This window comes from Fragaria vesca, linkage group LG5 (genome assembly GCF_000184155.1).
Source record: "Fragaria vesca subsp. vesca linkage group LG5, FraVesHawaii_1.0, whole genome shotgun sequence".
Classification (NCBI taxonomy): Eukaryota; Viridiplantae; Streptophyta; class Magnoliopsida; order Rosales; family Rosaceae; genus Fragaria; species Fragaria vesca.
Genome location: NC_020495.1, coordinates 24,512,008 through 24,531,570, shown reverse-complemented (window position 1 = coordinate 24,531,570; position 19,563 = coordinate 24,512,008). Strand labels below are relative to the sequence as shown.

Genomic DNA, 19,563 nt, shown 5'->3' with positions numbered 1-19,563 from the left:
TTTTTTTTTTTTTTTAGTCATGAATGTGGTTAGAGTTTTGATTTTCAACCGATAACGAAGAGAAAATTGTCTAAAGAAACATTTGGTATCTCATATTTTAAAAACTTTAAAACAGTATCTCACGTTCTTATCTCGATCCAGAAACAGTATTTGGAACTGTTAGTTTCGTTAAAAAACACTGACGGCAGACATTTTTTAACATTAAAAGACTAATTTACCCCTTTGTTCTTCTTTCTATCCTTAATTATTCTTCTTCAAAGTTCAAACAATAAAAAAAAGCTAAAGAATTTTTATTTGTGTTCTGTTTATTCCTTGTCTAAATTTGGGTTATATCCAACCAAATGCAAGCCTGCAGTCATGACTTAACTAGCATATCCTACAGTCCTCATACATATAAAGCCCTTAAATTAGTGAAGCCCATGCATCCAGCTTTTTCTAAAACTTTCAAGAGTTTTTTAGCCCCTAAATGACTAAATTTGTCATGCATTTATATCTTCAATCTAAGTTTTTGATAAATTTGTCTCAATATAAATAAAACAAGAGAAATTATTTGCTGTGACCGGAACACCAACTGTCAAGCTTATTTGGTGTTCCCAACCACTTACTGCGTGACACGTGTCCAACTGAATAATAGATGGGAATCTCACTCATGTGTAACGTCTCCGTTTAGAACTGAAATGCCTCTAACCTTGAAAGTAAAAACATATTAGCGCAGCCGCGCAACCACAGCCTCGAACCTAAACTGAATGAAAAGACTGAAGCGACAAAAGATACCACGATTCTCTAACCGGAGAACTGCACAAGCTGGCGTTAGTGAGAATCGCGATTTACAAAAACGACTAGGCCGACATCTTTGATGGCGGAGGTTCTGCAACGTACAATGATGCACTCTTAGGTACTCCAGTCGCGTAGCTCGCACTTTCCATTGAGAGTTGTACCCCTCTTGACTCCTAGGAAGGTCCCCAAGACATCCGATGAGGTAGTTTATCTCAATTCTTGTACCTTTGGACTTATGTATTAAGAATCTGTGCATGAATTTGTTCATAAAAACATTTTGGATTTATTGAGAATACAATTAGGTTAATTTCCCTATATAGTAAAAAGCGTGCAAGCTGCTTGCACTGTTCATAAGGCCTCTCAGTACTTACATATTCGTCCCTGTGTCCCAGTTATTCACGGTTCTACTATTTTCTCCCTAACCGCCTCTTCTGGGTTGCCACCGCACTATCACGCGTGTCTTTCTTCTGTTGCCACGCAAAAAGAGATAGAGATGGCTGAGAAAGGCAGAAAGAGATAGAGACGGATGAGAAAGTGAAAGAGAACCGATTGAGAATGGCGATTGCTTCCAGAGGCAGTTTGCACCTAGAAAGCTACTACCGTTCATTAACTTCTGGTCATTCTCTCCATGTCCCTCTTTGCCCGTTCTTTGCTTATAAATTTCTGAAATCTGGGTTTGGGACTTTGGGTGATTGTTTTCAATTACAATTTTGTACTTTTTCTATCTAATCAACCCACTATTCACTGTGAGACATCTGCTCGCTATAGAAAAGTCTACAAAACCTCCTAATGCGCACCGCTTCCTCTGTTTCTTCATTGTTCATATCTCTTCACATATCTGCACCGCTTCGTCATTATTTTCAGGTATCAACGTGAAAAGTGATCTCATCGATCCGAAGACTCAGATTGGTGTTCCAAATTGGGCGTCAAACGTCTTTTATTTCGCGTATCCGGTAAGTTTTACATCTGCAATTCTATAAACTTTGTTCACTCTTTTACATCGACGTCATCCATTTCCTTCAATTGCGACTAATACGAACCTCTATAGACGATAGGTATAATGACGTTTGTTGTGTGGTATGAAAGAATTTGGAGGATAAGAAATTGTTGTGCTTGAAGATTGCAAACGAAAATTTATTTTTGTTTCATGAAAAAGGTCTATGAATCGGATGAACCTGGTTGTAGAAGTTGGGTTTAAAGTATTATAATGTTACCAAGAGTTGATTCCAATTAAAGATAAATCATTGTTCTTGCCTATTGTATTCTAAAGCCTCCAATCTGGAACTTATATTATAAGCACAACATGCATATATGCATCATTATCCCCAATCGATTCCAATCTGACTGCACTTCATGAAGACTAGAGATTTGGATCTGCTCCAAACAGCTCCAATGTCATCGATCTTTGTCCATTTCTAATCAAACCCACTTGATCCAATGAATGCATAACATGGAACACAGCAATGCTTTTCATATTCAACAAAGATAGAGAGACTTTGAATTGAGGAAGGCCAACTGAAACAATATTACAGGAAGTAATTAACTGCATTGCATCAACGGCCAAGTATAATGTACCAAAGCTCCACGAACAGTAGCAGCTTTTTATTCCCAAATCTTAAACGGAAATGAACAAGGAAACTTTGCGAAAAAAAAAAAAACAAGGAAAGCAGATACATTTGGAATCACAAAGCGAAGCGAAGCATGGATCTTGATTCCTAGCTAGCAGAGCAGTTCAACTGATGTATATTTATTCTATATGTAGATTATACCCCGTGCACATAAAACTCTCTGTAATAGGTTAGTCAGCCCCGCACAAGATTTTGAAGGGCGTCGACACTGAGTTGTCAGCCCCGCACAAGATTTTGAAGGGCGTCGACACTGAGTTGTCAACCCCACAAAAGAGCAAGAGGGGCGACTCTGAGTTGTCAACCCCGCAAAAGAGCAAGAGGGGCGACTCTGCCTTCTTGGCCTCCTCTTTGATACAGACGAGTGGGTGACTGTCGTCTACTAGCTCTTTAGGTACTTGGAATACTCCATTGTTGAACGTAAACATTGCCAGCGAGTATCGAGTCTTGTCCTCGCAATGCTTCACCCGATGGTGGGAAGCTTTCACTCTGCCATTACTCCATACCTGCAGTCCATCACCAGCCATGAAGAGGAACTGTGAAGGTGCAGACTCGACACTAATCCAATCACCATCCTTAGTCTGAACCTCGAGGCCACCGACGTCATGCTGAGCCACAATGGTGGTGAAGTTCTTGTCTGTGTGGCTCGGAAACCTTTCGACTGCGTCTCTCTCTTCTGGTGTCATGTACTTGAGAAAACGAATAAGATGACTGTTTGAACTCGCCAACGATTCATATTGCCCTTTAGGTATCCCGAAGCTTTCAAACATCATCTTCTCCACAGTGTGCTCCAAGTCCCCGACCAACTTGGCAAATAGATCTGTGGTTTCACAGAATTCAGTCTTTCCATTTGGCCACATGAGGTCTTTGAACTTCTGAGTTGCTTGCGGGGATGTGACGTTCTCAATGCCCATGCCTTCATAGTGCGGCATGAGGGGGATTGGTCCGATATAGCCACGGTAAGGCTCCTTGCTTGTGTTCTTGACTTTGGTTTCGAGGGGAAGCTCGAACAAATCCTTGGAATGGCCAAAGATGTTGTCTATGAGCTGCGGGGAGACTTGTTGGTACAATGCCACAAAGCAACCGTATTCTTCAAGTGCATAACGGACTTGTTTGCAGGTTTTGGTCCAGGAGCTAGAGCCGGGCTTCAAATCTTGGAGGGAGAAATCGATGGTCGGAAGCTCTTTGGGAAGTGTCATGGAACCCATTAATACGAGTTAGCTAGTAGGATGTTTGATATTTTCTAGCAGAGATAGAGACTGGAATGGATAGGATATGCAACTGTGTGTTGTGTTTCCCTTTTTATAGCGACTATGGCATGTCACCACTTGTGAAACAATTATAAGAACAGATTAGTTGTAGTTCAGGTTGCAGATTGGACATGGAATAATTCAACTTAACTTTGAAGAATCGATCAGAAACTTTGGAGGAAATGAAGGCTCTCTCCCTTCTTTGAACGTGGGAAGTGGGAACAGATTTCTGTACATCATATTTGACTTGATTAGCGCTTAAGGTTCAGACTTGGACTTCTTACTTAATCAGACAGAGATGATGAACCAGCTGCAGCTAGCCATGCATGTCGGTATCATCTGTTATTTCACTAGTATTATATACATATGTACGTAGAACGTATTACGTCAATTTATCGTAGCAATACGACTGTATTAGTTCTTAGGTTATTTCAAAGTAGGTACCGAAGATTTGAGAAATGAGTTAAAATATCACCGGTGGGTAACAATATAAGGTAAAAGAAAATAAAACACTAACATCACATGATTAGCTTGCTTGTTGCTTAATGCCATGCATTGAGCGCCTCCTTCAGCCATGGTCCTCAAACTCACACAGAATATTGTCTTGCATGCTTCCTGCATCAAACACCTTGAGACTGTACACTGATACCTTAATGTGCATAAGAATTTTCATAGCAATTCTCGTTGGTTCTTTTTAGGTTCAAGGCAGATCATTTGAAGCTTTTGAGCACCCATTTCCTGTATCATGGCAGCATGCATGGCATTCTCCGATCCATCTGAGAATTTATACTCCTGAATTTGGGCTATATTCAACCAAGCCTATCATGACTGGCATATCCATCCTACAGTCGTTGTGCATATATAAAGCCCTTAGTGAAGCCCATCCAGCTTTTCTCCCACTTCCGGAAACAGCAGGGAAAAAATGAAATTCAAATCGAGATTCTTTAAAACTGAGAAATCATGAAGAGACAAATTATAAGAACAATGGTCATCACCGGCCGGCCTTCGTAGTAAAACTTTGCATCATAGCCCCAACATACTCTGATACTTGAACGGGAATCTTGTTTAATTAGCTTGCAAGCATGTAAGTCGCAAACCGGACTCCGGTCGTAGCCATCTCTGCACATCTCCCTTTGTCTATGTCAAACTCCGAGATGATGGGTGATGAGGCAAAATATGAACTTAAAAAAGGAAATGATAAGACATATTGCATACTAATGACCAAAAATGAGATTTTTAAAAATCCCAAAATGAAAATACATGTAGTAGCCATTTATATCATACCTATATATCTTCTCAAACGAAATAGTCAGGGAAAAAAGAAAAGAAAAAAAAGACAACCCATGTTCTTTTTCTGGATAGCAACTAGTCATCTGTTCATTTATATATCCACGTTATTGAGACTTGAGTATACAATTAGGTCACTGGTAGAAGAAAGTGATAGCTAATCTGGTATGGTATGGCATGGTAGGAAGGTTACAGACTTACAGTGACATTCATGGAGGGACCAATTGGTTTGAATGATACACGAGGGAACCTCAATTATTTAGATTTGGGCAATGGCATAATGGCATATCATAGTAATCAGCAGCATATTCTTCTTATCTTCTTCTCCTCCTTACTCTAACAGCACAATCTCTTAAGTGGGGTGGTATTCTATCTTTAGCTTTTTCTATAAGGAAATCCCACACCACACACACTTGTGTTTTATATATGTGTGAGCTAATGCATTTGGCTTATGTTAAGAAAACTGACAAAGATTTATTTAACTTATGGTGGAAGAAACCTGCAAAGTCTTTGGAGGAAGAAAAGGGAGTAAAATTGAAACCTGTAAAATTGCATGAGAGTAAAAAGGAGTAAATCAGTTTTCAATTTTACTCCTGTGCAATCCTGAAGAGGGTTGCAGAAACTTAAGACGTGTCCGGTTGATGATAAGTCTTCCTTCTTGGGCTGCCTGGAATGGCCTCAGGTATCTTGGTTACAGTGGACTGCCTACTGGTATGCGGGTGTGGGAGGTAGGTTTATCTACTACCGACTACAACTCCTTTTTACTCCCCTGCTCACCGAGGATCACATTATCCTTTAAATTGGCCGTAAATGGCTAAATTCTCCTAGCCTTTTCATTCTCAATGAGTCAATTTAAGGGTCTTCAAGAAATTGTCTCGTCGGTATCCAAAACAATAACAACAAAGTTAACAAAAGAATTGACCTAGCATTTACAGAAGTTATGAATGGAATGAACTTGGTCGTAGAAGTTGGGTTGAAAAGAATCCTCATGTTACCAAAAGTTAACCAAAAGTTGATTCAAATTAAAAATGAAGGGCTCTTAATCATTGTTCTTGCCTATTATATTCAACAGCCTCCAGTCTGAACCCTATATTCTAAGCACAGCATATGCATCATTATCCCCAATTGATTCCAATCTGACTGCCCTCTATAAATTGAAGACTATAATATAGAGAGTGGATCAGATCCAATACTAACAGCTCCAAGGTCATCTTTGTCCATTTCTAATCAAACCCACATGATCCAATGAATGCATAACATGGTACACACCAATGCTTTTCATATTCAACAAAGATATAGAGAGACATTGAATTGAGGAAGGCCAAGTTGACCCTCAAATTATATATCTCTATTGCAAATTGAAACAATATTACATGAAAGTAACTGCATTGCATCAATGCCCAAGTAACTAAAGGAAAATTACAGACTACCGTACCAAAGCTCCACGAACTGTAGCAGCTTCGATTCCTACTTCTTCTTCAACGGAAATGAACAATGAAAAAACATCAGGGAAACACCAACATCTTTGGGTTTCTGAAAGAATTCTGTCAGCAATCTCTCCTCTTCTTATTCAGTCAACCATTTACAAAACCCCAGCCTCTCCATTCAGGGAAAGTACCGGAGGCAAAGAAAGAAAGAACCACCCACAGATATTACATACCTTTTCTTCAAATTATACTCCTTTTTGTAGATTACTTTTTTTACATCATTAACAAAGATACAAAGAAAACACTAATTCGAAACTTCTAGACATACCCCTTCTAAACCCCAACCAATTTTTCCCATTCTATTTTTGATCAGACCAGAACGCAGCTCTCGGGATGTTTGAGCTGTTGTTTAGCTTGCTGCTGGGACCAGTAAGCATGCGCGGTTAGGACACGGTCCAAGAGTTCCTGGGGGACAGGCTCACCTCTCCTTTGTTGAGGAGATATTCTTGCCGTGTGCACTAGTGTTTTCCACTTATCCTGCAAACCACAAAAAAGCACCATCACAAACCAAACCCACCATAATCACATGCCTATCTTTTCAAGCAGACTACAAACAAAATTAAATGAAAAAAGAATAATAGCAAACTGCAAAAAGGTTGTAGATGAGGCAAAGATGGGCAAGATGGGAATGTGAAATATGTTGAAACTTGAAAGGTAGATGAATTAAGAAGAAGCGTGTAAGATAGAATATATGAGATTCCTTGAGGCAGTTGTATTGTAACAGATAAAGTTAAGAAGACAAGCAAAGCTATAAAGACTGTCTAATCATTTGCCTCTAGTACAAGCAAACTATGAGCCAGACCAGATCAAACTAACTTCCCCCCTCTAACGGGCCCTACCAAAAAAAGGACTTTTAATGAAAAGATCAGGAAAAGGAATCAAACAATCACATGGAGCTAACATCCTTTGAATTTAAAATTTTAAAATGTTTACCCGCCTCTCAAGTTCTATTAGGATTTAATTAGGTAACCAGGAAATCCTTACCTTCAAATCCACATAAGTTCGATGCTTGGCATTTTCAAAAGCTCGCATCTTAACATCACGCCACCTGAAAAGATAAGTAACCATCAGAAACTCTAGAGTTGAGTTCAAGGGGCTCTGCTTATGAGTATAAAAGAAGTGTTTGTGCTCATGAATCATTCAAATACCTTCCAGTACCAAGTTTCTCAACCGCCTGGACAAGTGCTTCCACTTCAGAAACAGAGAAAGGTCGACGAATTCGGCGCTGCCCAATATCAAACCGCTTTGATTTCCTGTTCCCAGGAACTACAGCAAGTGCCTCTGCACTCATTCCGGGCACAACAACCAGCGCTTTAGAATCTGTTGTGGAGGTATCGGTCGGAGAAGGTGCTGAATCATGATCACTTTCGATGAAGCTTCCTAAAGCAGCCATATGAGGTTCGAGTGAGGCTTCACTACTAGGATCAGGTGCATACCTGATACAAAATCATCATCAGTCAAATGGTAGCCAACAATAGTCTTGGTCTAAAAGCAACCCTAGGGGACAGCTTGCATAACAACTAGGACAGACTGATACGTCTATAACTCAGCTCACGCATATTCAGATATCTTGCTCCAAAATTATGCCAGGAAATAAACAAAGACGACTCTCCAAGAGCATATTTGCATTACCTTATTAAAGGCTGAAGTGCATCGCAGGGAAGCATACGGGGCGAATCTCCAGAACACAACGGTGTGGGAGTGTGGGAAGGGTTAGGTTCCAAAGTAAATCCCAAAGAATCTAGCTGATCATCTTGAGAAATCCCCGTCTGCTGGAGAGTTTTAGAGTCATCTCTTACTTTCTTACCCTGAAGAAGTACACCAACACACAACCCACCACCAAGTACAGCTGTTACTGCATCCATAACTGTCTTCTGCAGAAGAAATGATACATATTAGGGTGCAAACTATGACCAAGTGTATAATGGGTAAGGCAGGCTTATTTAAAGTAAACTCCATCAGCATCACTGCCCCTGACAAACATTATGGTCTACATAGCTAAAGTATAGAAAAATGCAGGAGAGTCCCAAAATACCTTCAAAGAACCAACGGTTGCCGTCTCTGGAATTTCAATAAATAGTTCTGGCACCCTGAAAGACTTGATCCTGAGTTTCACTGAAAACAGAAAGATAACTTCATGTAAGAACCTCTTGGAATTCAATCAAGTTAAAAATGTATATATAAGCACAAGATTCTCATACCATGAGAATTCCTAGATTGGAAAGCTGAATGTTGACCTGCTACTGAAGAAGATACTGCATTGGCTGCATATTAATTTCAAACTAATTAGTAAATAATGCATCTCAAGCAATCAAAATTCAGATTGAAAAGCATGTAGTCTTAAAATAACCTCCTTGCATCTTTGAACATGAGGCAGGAGCATTTCCAGTGATTCCCTTCTTACCTGAGTCAAAGAAGCTCTCACTAGTAATACCTCCATCAGATTTCCCAACTGTGCTACGATCAAACAGCCTCCTCTTCTTAAAAGGCACAGTCATCTGAGATCTCTGGCGTTTGTAACCATTCTTCCTGCCATGGTACATAGGTCGCATATCCCTATCTACAAGAGCAAAAAAAAACAGAGCAAAACAACAGTTAGAAAAATCACTAAATTCAACCTCCTGACTAAAGAAAATCGACAAAAAAATTTAAAGAAACTACACATTGTAAGTATAAGGCAGCCACTTACAAGAATTAGAATGTGCTTCATCCTTCATCTTTGGAGTTGCTTTCCAATACCTGGAAGCCAAAATCTTCCTTATTCTTCGATCACCAATGCGTGGCGCTGTCCTTAGATACCTTGTGGTGGTACTAGGGTGAGTACACCCAGAGGAATTTTCGTCATCATCTCTACTAACTACTTTTATATCATCCCTGCTAGCAGGGATAGGTTTCTGAGGTATATGGTCTACACAAATAGGCACCTTGGTACTACTGTCTGAACTGACTAGTGCAGGAGGTTCCCCTTCCCAGACCATAGGGTCCTCCACATTGTCAGCCCCAGTACCAATTAGCACCTTACCCCTCTTATTAGTCTCATCTTTTACTATTACTTTAGCTTCACCATCTAATTTACATTCACCAGACTCCCTGTACATTGAGAAGCCTGCCTGTATTTTACTAGTAAAACTTCCTATTTCGTTCTTACATTTTCCACCCACCAGCATATCAGAAACAAACCTCTCCGAGCAATTAGAAGTAGTCATTACAGAATGGCTTTCATTCTGATGAACTGGAGACTCCTTTGAGCTGCAACTTTGATTATGACCCTGTGAGATATTATCAGATACGAAGAACTTCCTGTCACAGCTACCTTGATCAGAAGGTTCCACTTTCAGTGGCTTGTCTCCATCCAGACAACTTTCATTAACGATTGTACACTTTTCTTTTCAGTTGATGTATGACTGGAAGCAGCAGAACTCTCTCCCTCGAGCAATAACTTGCCAGCTACGGTGGCCAATAAGTCAAATGCGCCCATTGGATTGTCTTCGAATCTCTTGCTAATTGCACTCCTTCTCTGAAAATCACAAAGAAAACTAAGCATACAGATCCATACATATAAAATGCAAATACCGCAAGTTAGAGAATATGCATACCCTCGCTGATCTTGGAGCTCGAGGGGTGACCGGCACCTGAAAGCCATTGAACCCGTAATCCAACCTCTTTTGCAACGCCATTTCTCCAAAATCATACCACGATGAGCACATCAACCACAAAGAACCAGAACTGTACAACCTTCTTTAAACAAATATACACTTCACCAACTGCAGCTCTCAGAAACCCGAAGTAAAAGTCCTAAAAAAAGATGAACAAGCAATGAGTATTGCAAAATCAACCTCAATTGTCGGATCACAGAAAATAAATTGGGACAATGCATCTTAATATCATAATACAGTCCGGACAGAATTAATCAATTCCCAAATTTTTGACCCACGATGACATCAGATACTAGAAGCAATTGCATTTGGTTTCAAGGAAATCACAGAGGTCCAAAATTGACCGACAGAAACTCCCAAAATGTTAGTTCCAGTTCAAAAATAAGGATCATAAATTCATTTCTGTAACTCCACCGTCAGATCCAACGTGATCCCACCACAAATTTACATAAACATAGCAACCAGAATGGAAGAAACAAGAACCAAATTTAAGCCTCACAATTTCGCAAAAACCGAAAGCAAAGACTTGATGAAATGTTAATCACTTAATTGAACCATCATAAACCTTGAATAGCAGAAGTTGCCATTTCAGATGGAATAAAGGAGAAGCGTTAAAAAAAGGTAAAAAAAAAAATTGAAGGAAAAAAAACCTTAAACCACAGCAAAACCCCAGGCTCAAACCCAAGATACAGATCTGAATGAGAGTTATGGCCATCGAAAACAGAAAATTAGAAACAATTGATGAAAAATTCATGTGAATTATTTTTTTTTTAAAAACAACAAGAGAAAAAATGGCTAAAACCCTGAGCCAAGATCGACCCTGAAGAACACATAATTCAGATTGGATTTGCAAAACAGACAAAGCAAACGGAGAAAAATCTATAGCCTTGAATTCTCAGGCGAAAAGCTTTTATTTCAAACGAGAATTGCGATGAAAGCAATGAATTACCGACCCCAAAACCCAGATCGAATCATCAAACCCAATTTTGAATTTCGAAAACAGATCATCCATCAAAACCAGAATCAAATCAAGTCACCAACAAACACCCATTTGATTCCTCACAATTCACAACCCAAAAAAAAACCCATAATTGTCAAACGCTTTTTTCCTTAAAAATTCCACGTGAAAAGAAACAAACAAACAATTCTCTCCCCTTTCAACGGCATCGTTCAGGCAAAAAAGGCTCATCGGAATCGGAAAAACCCACACCGGAAACCGGAGGTTTTTGCCGCAAATCATCAAACCAAAACAAAAACCAACAAAGCTCACCTCAAAGATGTAATCTGAACGCACCGAAATCGAAACGCTAGAGAAGTTTCAGGCAAATGTAAGATCGGAGAATTGTAAGGGAATTCAAACACACAATTAACACACCCACAATTTTCTCACGCCCATTTTCTCACTCACCCCATAATTTCCCGGAATTTTGTTTTTTGGTTGGATTCAGACGCTACCCATCTCTCTTGTTTTTCTCTCAGAAATCTCTGATCGCCAAAACCCTGTGAAAACCACCCATCCTTAGGCTTAAACCCCCAGCTCTTATACCATTGACCCCCTGTCACCGGACCTCTCGGTAATTCCCCATGCCTTAACCGGCTATTGTAGGTGTGTGGAAACCACCTAAAGGACCGGTTCTTCGCGTTTGGGTGACCCACTTTCCATGCGCCTCCAGATCACGACACGTGGAGGCCTTTCGCTTCATGTGGCTGATTGTGGTCCGCCTGATCGAGAAAAACGTTGGGTCACGAAGTTTTTCATTTTTTCAATTTTTTTTCTTCAATTATTTGTATTTTGTTTTCGTGTTTTTTTACCATATATGGCAATATTTCTGGTCTTTCTCGCATAAAAGTTGAATTGAACGGATGGTGTTTGGTTACCAAGAAAAAGAAATGAATACTTGCAAAACTGAAAAGCTCATAAATTCACTTTTCTGTTGTGCTTACCAAAGTATGGCCTATTTTCAAATGTTGTGAAGAACTAACAAGTACAGATTTTGGAGGGGATTTGGTGATTTATTTGCAATGGATTTTTGTTTGCATGTTTTTCATGAGATTATACATGTTATGAATGAAATTTAGAAAAAGATAAGGAAATTTTATCTTCTCATTAACTCTTGAGGATTTAGTCAAACGATCTATAACATCAGATTTCTTACATGCGCACGGTAATAAATCATGTACAGATCAATAAAATCTATAACGACATAAATAAGAATCTATGAGTATTAATTCGTGAAAAGTTTCTCCACCCCGTAACTTTTCTTGCATAGGAGTGTCATTATAGGCAACTACAATAATGACTCGTATCACGTGTGACATCTGCATAAATAAATTTGGTTGGTCGAGCGAGCATAATGTATAACGAATAATAATAATGACCTATATATTTGCTTATACATACAATTAACCAATATCATGCGTCTATTGAGGCGTTCATGTTGTACATTTGTCGAGTGTGTTAATGTTGGTTTATATACATACAAATTCATGAATTGAATGCGAGTGTGGGATCCAAACTACAAACTCTAGACGTTGGGATGGAATAAAATCGTTTAGTAACAAAAATGACGTAATGTACATACAAATAAGTGTTTAATTATGAGAAACGTCTATTTTCTTCAATTTCAGCTTGAATACCACTATCTAGCATTCGTCGAAATACTTTAAATGTCATGTCTTACGTCTGCAAATAATTTCGAATCATTACTTTATGTCGCGACATTTATGAATGAGGAGGAATGAACTCATCATATTGTGATCTACAACCTGTCAATTTGTTTGTGTCATACCATTGTTTTTCTTGTGTTGCCTAGGAATGTATAATACGTCGCCAAATTCAAAGAAACAAAAATTTGCAACCTAAGACATGATCATCGATCATAAACCCTCTTTAAAAAATGGTTTATCTTCACTAGTATTTCTCTGAATTTGCAATCGAGTTCATCAAACATGGTAATTACACCTTTTTTTTATTAGGTAAACAACTCAAATATTATAACTTCGTGAGTTGAATTCACAACTTTTTTCACTTACTAAAAGGAGACTATGCCGTTATATCAAATGGTAAGTACACTTCAGTCAAAATTTACGAAAGTAGATAAAATTCATCCTTTTGAAACTTTATTTTGTTTGAGAAGATTTCATCCTTCGAATGAACTCATTTTCATTACCTTAAAAGTGTGATGAACATATGTAATTACAATTCACCACAACATACACCACATTAAGTTACTCAAGTACGTAACTTTTTTTGTTAGTATTGTAACTACAGATGCAAATAACCCAAGGTGGTAATTACCCTTATCTCCATGTTTATGTGAAGCATCCGTTCGTCTTTTAAGTAAAAGAAGCCGAAACTGAAACTGTTATCGTAACGCTGTGAAAAAAAAAATAGAAAAACCACAAAACTGATAGACGTCTCAAGTCCTGAGAGCATTAACGGCATTCCAGCAAAGAGCTGGGAAAGAAGACAGAAGAGAGTTTAACACTTAACGGAAGCAGTTACGTAGAAAAACAATAAACTATTCATGTGGGCCACACCACCTCATAGAGAGAGGGATCTAGGAGTCGTCTCGGACACTACACCCTTATTTTATGCCTTCCTTGCTTGCTCTCTCTCCTTCAGATCTGGACACGGATCCGATGGCATTTTCGTCAATTTCCTCCAGGACGTTTGGCCTTGTAATTTTTTATTTTTGGATTGTCAGTATTCATTTCCAGCAGTTATCCCGATAAGCATGTTGCGTGCTTTTGAGCGTTAACATGTGGCCGTCGTTTTAAATAAAATAAAATTCAGTTCCGACGTGGCGTGGGAGGAGGGCCCGATTGGTTGCTTTTTGGCGAGAGAGTGAGCACGACGGGGGAATCTCCGTTAGAGATAACGGAGGAGTGGCTGGTGGAGAGGGAAGAGAGGGAACGGCGGTTAATTCGGGGGATAAGAGGGGGGGTTGAGGTGGGACCGGTCCTGTTTTTAAAATGAAAAAAATGGAGAAAAAACCGGAAGTGGGAGTTTTAATTTTGATGACGATTAAAGCGGTGGGAGGTGGGGCCGGGAGGAGGTGACGCGTGTCGAGCGAATGGAGTGGGATGCCAAGTGTGAAAGAGGAGAGGATATGACGTCGTCTTGGACATGGACAAGGTTTCTTCTATCCTCTCTTCTATCTATCTAATCTTGTTACGCTATAAGAACGTGGGGACTTATCGTCACACGTGGCGATGAGGGAGTGGCTGGAACCTACTCAACCAGAAAGACAAGGCTCGCTGTTCCGTCGCACTTGGTTTAGGGAGATTAAGGGGGTTTGTTAGGCACACCACACACCTGGTTTAGAAAGAGTTTGGTTGGAACATAATAAGGGTAGCATTTTATTTTTCATCAAGTCACCTAAAATTAAGAAACTTAATTTTTATCTGTTTGGTGTGGTACAGTTAATCCTTGTAATCCCACTTTTTTATTTTTATCCCCCACGTTTTTCTCTCCCTAATTATCTCTTCTTTATTTTGCTATTTACTATAATAACTCTTGTTCTTAATAATCTGAAACAACTTAATATGGGTAATATCGGCACAACATAATTTGATAATTTAGAGACTGCTCGTTTTATATATAATAGAGATTTATTTTAACAATTTACCCGTGACATATACATATTACGTGAATAGTTAAGATTGATATCGTTTATACAGATGCATGTCTACTTTACAATAAACATGAATAATTTGATGAGTATGATTGCGGTTCTTGGAAATTTCACTTTCTTATCTGTACAAGTTTAGAGTTTTAAGCCCTAGGCCTTTTGCTTTCGTTCATACATATTTGAATGTATTGGATTAAACATTTTGATAACATGATTGAAATTGTCATTTTCCTTTCCCTTTTCTTTCTTCACTTAATGAAGACCCAAGTACATACTATATATTATTAGAGAAGGATGGACTGTACCATCTTCCCCAACATGAAACTTGTGCTACCAACTGTCACGAAACTTAATCATCAATCACAAAGCTAGGAAAATTGGAGAATGAGCGATTTAGTTTATGAATATTTTATATATGTATAGTGATACATACTTTTCATATTGATCAAGTGTAAAATCAGGCTTGTATTATTTAGTTAGTTATGGAATTAATTCAAATCTTTATTTCGTGAATAAAAAAACTTATGTGTACATGTATTCAGTTACATTTACTCAAAATCGAAACAAAAAATTCCAATCCATCTTGGCTTTCCTACATCCTAAAACCCTAACGGCCTAACCCTTGTTGTAAACCTATAAAACAAAATGTCCACCATTATCTGACAAAGTTGACGAGTTTATTGATGGCCAATATACGAGCTCTAATTGAGGTCGTATACGGTGAAAGGAATCGAGTTTAACAACCATTTATTGATGAACATTGACTAAATTGGTCTTTGTAAAACCATTTGTGTATTCTACCAATGAGAAGAGACATGTTTTTCAGTTTGTAATTGAGGGGTTTAATGCATCACTACGTTGCCTGAATGTCAACTATTACACATTCTGAAACCATTAATTAAGTCAGTACAAAAATAGAAAAACAACTTCCCTTAATTTCCCTCACAACCAAGCCTGTTAAACTGTTCATCACCAAAAGAAAAAACTCTAAAAATCATGTCAAACAGATTGCATCTCCATTTTGTGTTGTGTCGTCGTAAGAACAAGAATGTATAAGAGGGAGGAAGCGTTATGACATAATTTTTTGTTACAGAGTAGTATCTATCTAGATTTCGAAAGCCTTTAAAGAAATCGTGTGAAATTGATAATAAAAATAAAAAACAAGAAAACATGTTGATAAATTAGACTAGTTTAGGTTAAAAGTGCCACATGAATAAAAATGACCACCTAAGTGGAGTTGATGTTAGCTATAATTGTGACAAATCATGTGCTTTACTGTTTTATTCAGGTCTTATTATTTATTATTAATTAGAAACTATTTATTTGTAAGGGCAATTTAGGTCTCATTATTTATTAGTAACTATTTTCTGTATTGGCACCGGTTGATGAGTTGTCAAATCTCCTGTAATACTACTTTTCGATTGAATCATAAACTAAACTTTGACATTTTCTCTTAAGCCAAAATGGAAAAATTACTAAAGAAGTCATGTTGAGTGTGGCAAGAGGCACTTTCCACCCAACTTGTACTCATTTGTATTTGGAAGCAAAGTCTAGAGACCTTGTCAAACCCTAAACTAATTTAGTCATACAAAATTAACAATTCCACATGCTTAGTTATACATGTATATATACTGATTTAGTATTTATTTTCATCATCGGTATTATACTCTTGTTACGAGTCAAAATTGACATAACACAGTATGTGGTTTTATTTAGACATTATAAGCTTTTTTTTTTTTTTTGGGTCGAAAGACATTGTAAGCTTGTTAAGCCATGTGTTGTTACTATAATTTTCGAACTTAGAACTTCTTCCGATATACTATGATACTAGTACTGTATTTCAGACATTGATCAAAACTTTCCTCGGGCATCCACGAAGAATGTTTCCTGTCTTTCGGCCGGAATCAAGCCATAACTTGCTATCAAGATTAGATCATGTCTTCATGTATCTAGATCTAAGAAGAAAAGATGATAGATAGCATGAAAGGACCTTATGTACGTTTAGCAAAAATGGATGAAGAAATCTCCAGCTTCATCTGTGTGGTGAGAGAGAGAGAATGGAGTTTGTTAAATATACGAAAGGCACATGACGGTGGTAAGAGTCACGTGATGAACAAGTAGGATCGTTTGGGTTTGGCAGGTAGCTAAATAGCGCATCCAAGCTGGCCCTTATATGCCCAAGAAAGCTGGAAAAAGTGCAGAGTTTCTTGTTTATTGGCTGGATAAATCTCTTGGCGACAGCGCATATATGTGTGATTCTAATAAATCACACCAGAAAATAAAATAAAATAAAAGAAAAGTTTGTATAAAATACATTGTTATAAGAAAAATACCATGAACACACATGTTTTAGGTGAATAATTAACTACTAAGTGAGATTTATTCATATGATTCACAATCAACTACTATAATACATTTTACTTTGTACTGCACTCTTGCTTTATATTTTCATGTAAATCATGATATATAGTTTACCCTCATTACTTGTTAACAGTCAAAAGTGTTCATTATATTTTCATGTAAATCATGATATATAGTTTACCCTCATTACTTGTCAAAAGTGTTCATATGGTCAATAATTGATCAAAATATTTATGATCAGTCACCGTTTGATTTACATCTAAGAGTTAAAAACAAAACAACTCAACTTAAAAAATAATTTTCTCTACTCTTAGATTTACATCCAATGGTGATTAATCATGAATCTTTTAGTCAATTACCGACTAGGTGAATACTACTGTTTCATGTTATGTTTACATAATGATCATTTTAAAGAAATTACGAGGGACAAGTTGAACTTAATTACATGTATTAAATTTACAACCTTGAATTATGACTCAAGATTGTGTCTTTGTTTTCAGCCGTTAGATTCATTTGTCTGTTACATGCAATCTCGTTAAAAATACAAGTAACAAAGACATGAATTTAGGTTATGTATCCGTAATAATCAACTAAAGCCGTTTTTTTTTTTTAAAATAAGACGCTTGCCTGATGTAACATTGTTTACCGCAAGCCTTGTTGAAGTGCCAGCTGATGTTGAGTGCATTTTGGAAATGCCATGGCAACAATGTGACCACAACGTTGCTTGTCTCCTTTATACTAATGTCTTTTTCTTTTTAAAATCTTAGGTGTTAGTTATAACGGGTCTGAGTAATAAGGGATAATTACAATTCATAAAAGAGTGGTGTCACATGAGTAATAAGGGATAACTCACATTTTCTATCACATTGGCAATGGCATGCAATTAGCCCATCACATGATCAAGCAATGTGAGCTTATGCATAAGCTAATAATAATCTGTCGCAAACACAACACTTGGCGTGCTAAAATGTTAAGAAACTCGATTGCATTCGGTTGGGTTAAGCTAGACACCAACCCATGGATCAAAGGTTAGAGCAAGGCGCTGACACTCCACCTTCATTATGCTAAGGGGAAACGCCTAGGATGCGTGAAACCCTAGCTAGCGCGCTGCTGCTTCTCTTCGAGAGAGAGCGCAAAGAGACTGCAAAATGCAAACAAAACATATTGCGATGATCAGACTTGTCTCGTAAGTCTTGAACTTAATATGTTCAACTCCCTCATGAGATTGTAAAGATGTTTAAACATAAAGGAAAAATGCCCTATAGCCAAATAGAGGTGTCTTAAACGCGTGTGCCAAGCAAACTACTTCTTTAAGAATTTCTGAATCTTAACTAAGTTACAACTTATAAGTAATTACAACAAAGCGAAAAACTAATCTGTGAAGAAAGCCATTGACATAATCTGGATATAGTAAGAAGAAAGAAAAGTCTGATCCCATATATATGAATATGTTCCGTTTCAAAACAGAAAGTGTTTGCTGGAGGAAGTAGAATTCAAGTTCACGTAACAGAAAAGTATTTCTTGACGTAAAAGTAACACCCAGATCTCTTACTCTCATATTGATCATGAACATAAATCTAATTTGGGGTCATCTCTCTTTCTGTTCCGTGGAGCCTTTCAAACACAGACTTTGCAACCCAACAGTCTGTAAATCAGTGTTTGATTATTTTTTTGGCAGCAGATAGATTCTTATTCTTCAACACCAAAATCTGGTGGATATTATAAAGAACAGAACTATAAGCACACTTTAATAAGATTCAATGGGTTTAGTTACACGCTACTTAATCATAAATTGTTCCCCTAAAATATCATAATATACTGTCTCCATCTTGGTCTTTTTAGCTACAAATTAATTAGTCTTGTAACTGAGTGACTGTTATACATAGGCCATAAAAGATACAAGTATAAACAGTAGTGTTCATCCGGTCACTAACTGATTAATCGAGATTTATGCTCGATTTTTTAACGATTTACATTTAATGGTTAAAACTAAAATAACTCTATTTAAAAATAATTCTATTCATAATTGAATTTACACATAAAGAGATAAAGAGATGATTCTTGACGAGTTTGTGACCGGATGAACATTATGATATGTATAGATATTTTGTATTATATAACCGCGTAGACTCGACCACAGGAAAGAAGTATAAAAGAAAATGAAGTTGAAGACCAATGAAGAAGGCTATAGCAAGAAAGAAAGATAGCATGGCATAATTGACTGTGCCAAATGGTAAGCTTTTGACCCATGACTTATCCAGGCGATGAAGATTGGAAGCTTCAAACTTTATCTTCATTTTTCACAAAATAAGCATAAAAATTGTTCCCCACATTTTAAATGGAGAACTTATTCGGAATACCCGGTTAGTTCTTCAACAGAATACGCTAAAATTAAAGGCAAAGCCATCTCCACTGTACCCACCCAACACCCCCAAGTTAAGAAGAGAGGAATGGCGCCATGGAAGTGATAGCACAAGGAGCTCTGT

General features: G+C 37.7%; 1 protein-coding gene and 1 pseudogene across 2 annotated transcripts; both read right to left on the bottom strand.

Annotated features, from left to right (window-relative positions):
- Positions 1 to 2,575: 2,575 nt before the first annotated feature.
- LOC101297741 (gibberellin 3-beta-dioxygenase 4-like) lies at positions 2,576 to 3,610 on the bottom strand. Its single transcript, XM_004301739.1, has one exon. The coding sequence runs from the start codon at positions 3,608 to 3,610 to the stop codon at positions 2,576 to 2,578; it is 1,035 nt and encodes a 344-aa protein (XP_004301787.1).
- Positions 3,611 to 6,271: 2,661 nt separating this feature from the next.
- On the bottom strand, positions 6,272 to 11,583 carry LOC101312734 (annotated as a pseudogene). The gene is made up of 10 exons (XR_184744.1): positions 11,353 to 11,583; positions 10,023 to 10,221; positions 9,116 to 9,943; positions 8,831 to 8,986; positions 8,628 to 8,690; positions 8,462 to 8,541; positions 8,059 to 8,300; positions 7,575 to 7,862; positions 7,411 to 7,474; positions 6,272 to 6,903 (listed from the first exon to the last, which is right to left on the bottom strand). The product of XR_184744.1 is annotated as a telomere repeat-binding protein 5-like (transcript).
- Between the last annotated feature and the right edge of the window lie 7,980 nt (positions 11,584 to 19,563).

What these genes read in the sequence shown, in the direction of transcription:
- LOC101297741 (XM_004301739.1), bottom strand. Translation starts at nt 3,610, where the DNA reads ATGGGTTCCATGACACTTCCCAAAGAGCTTCCGACCATCGATTTCTCC.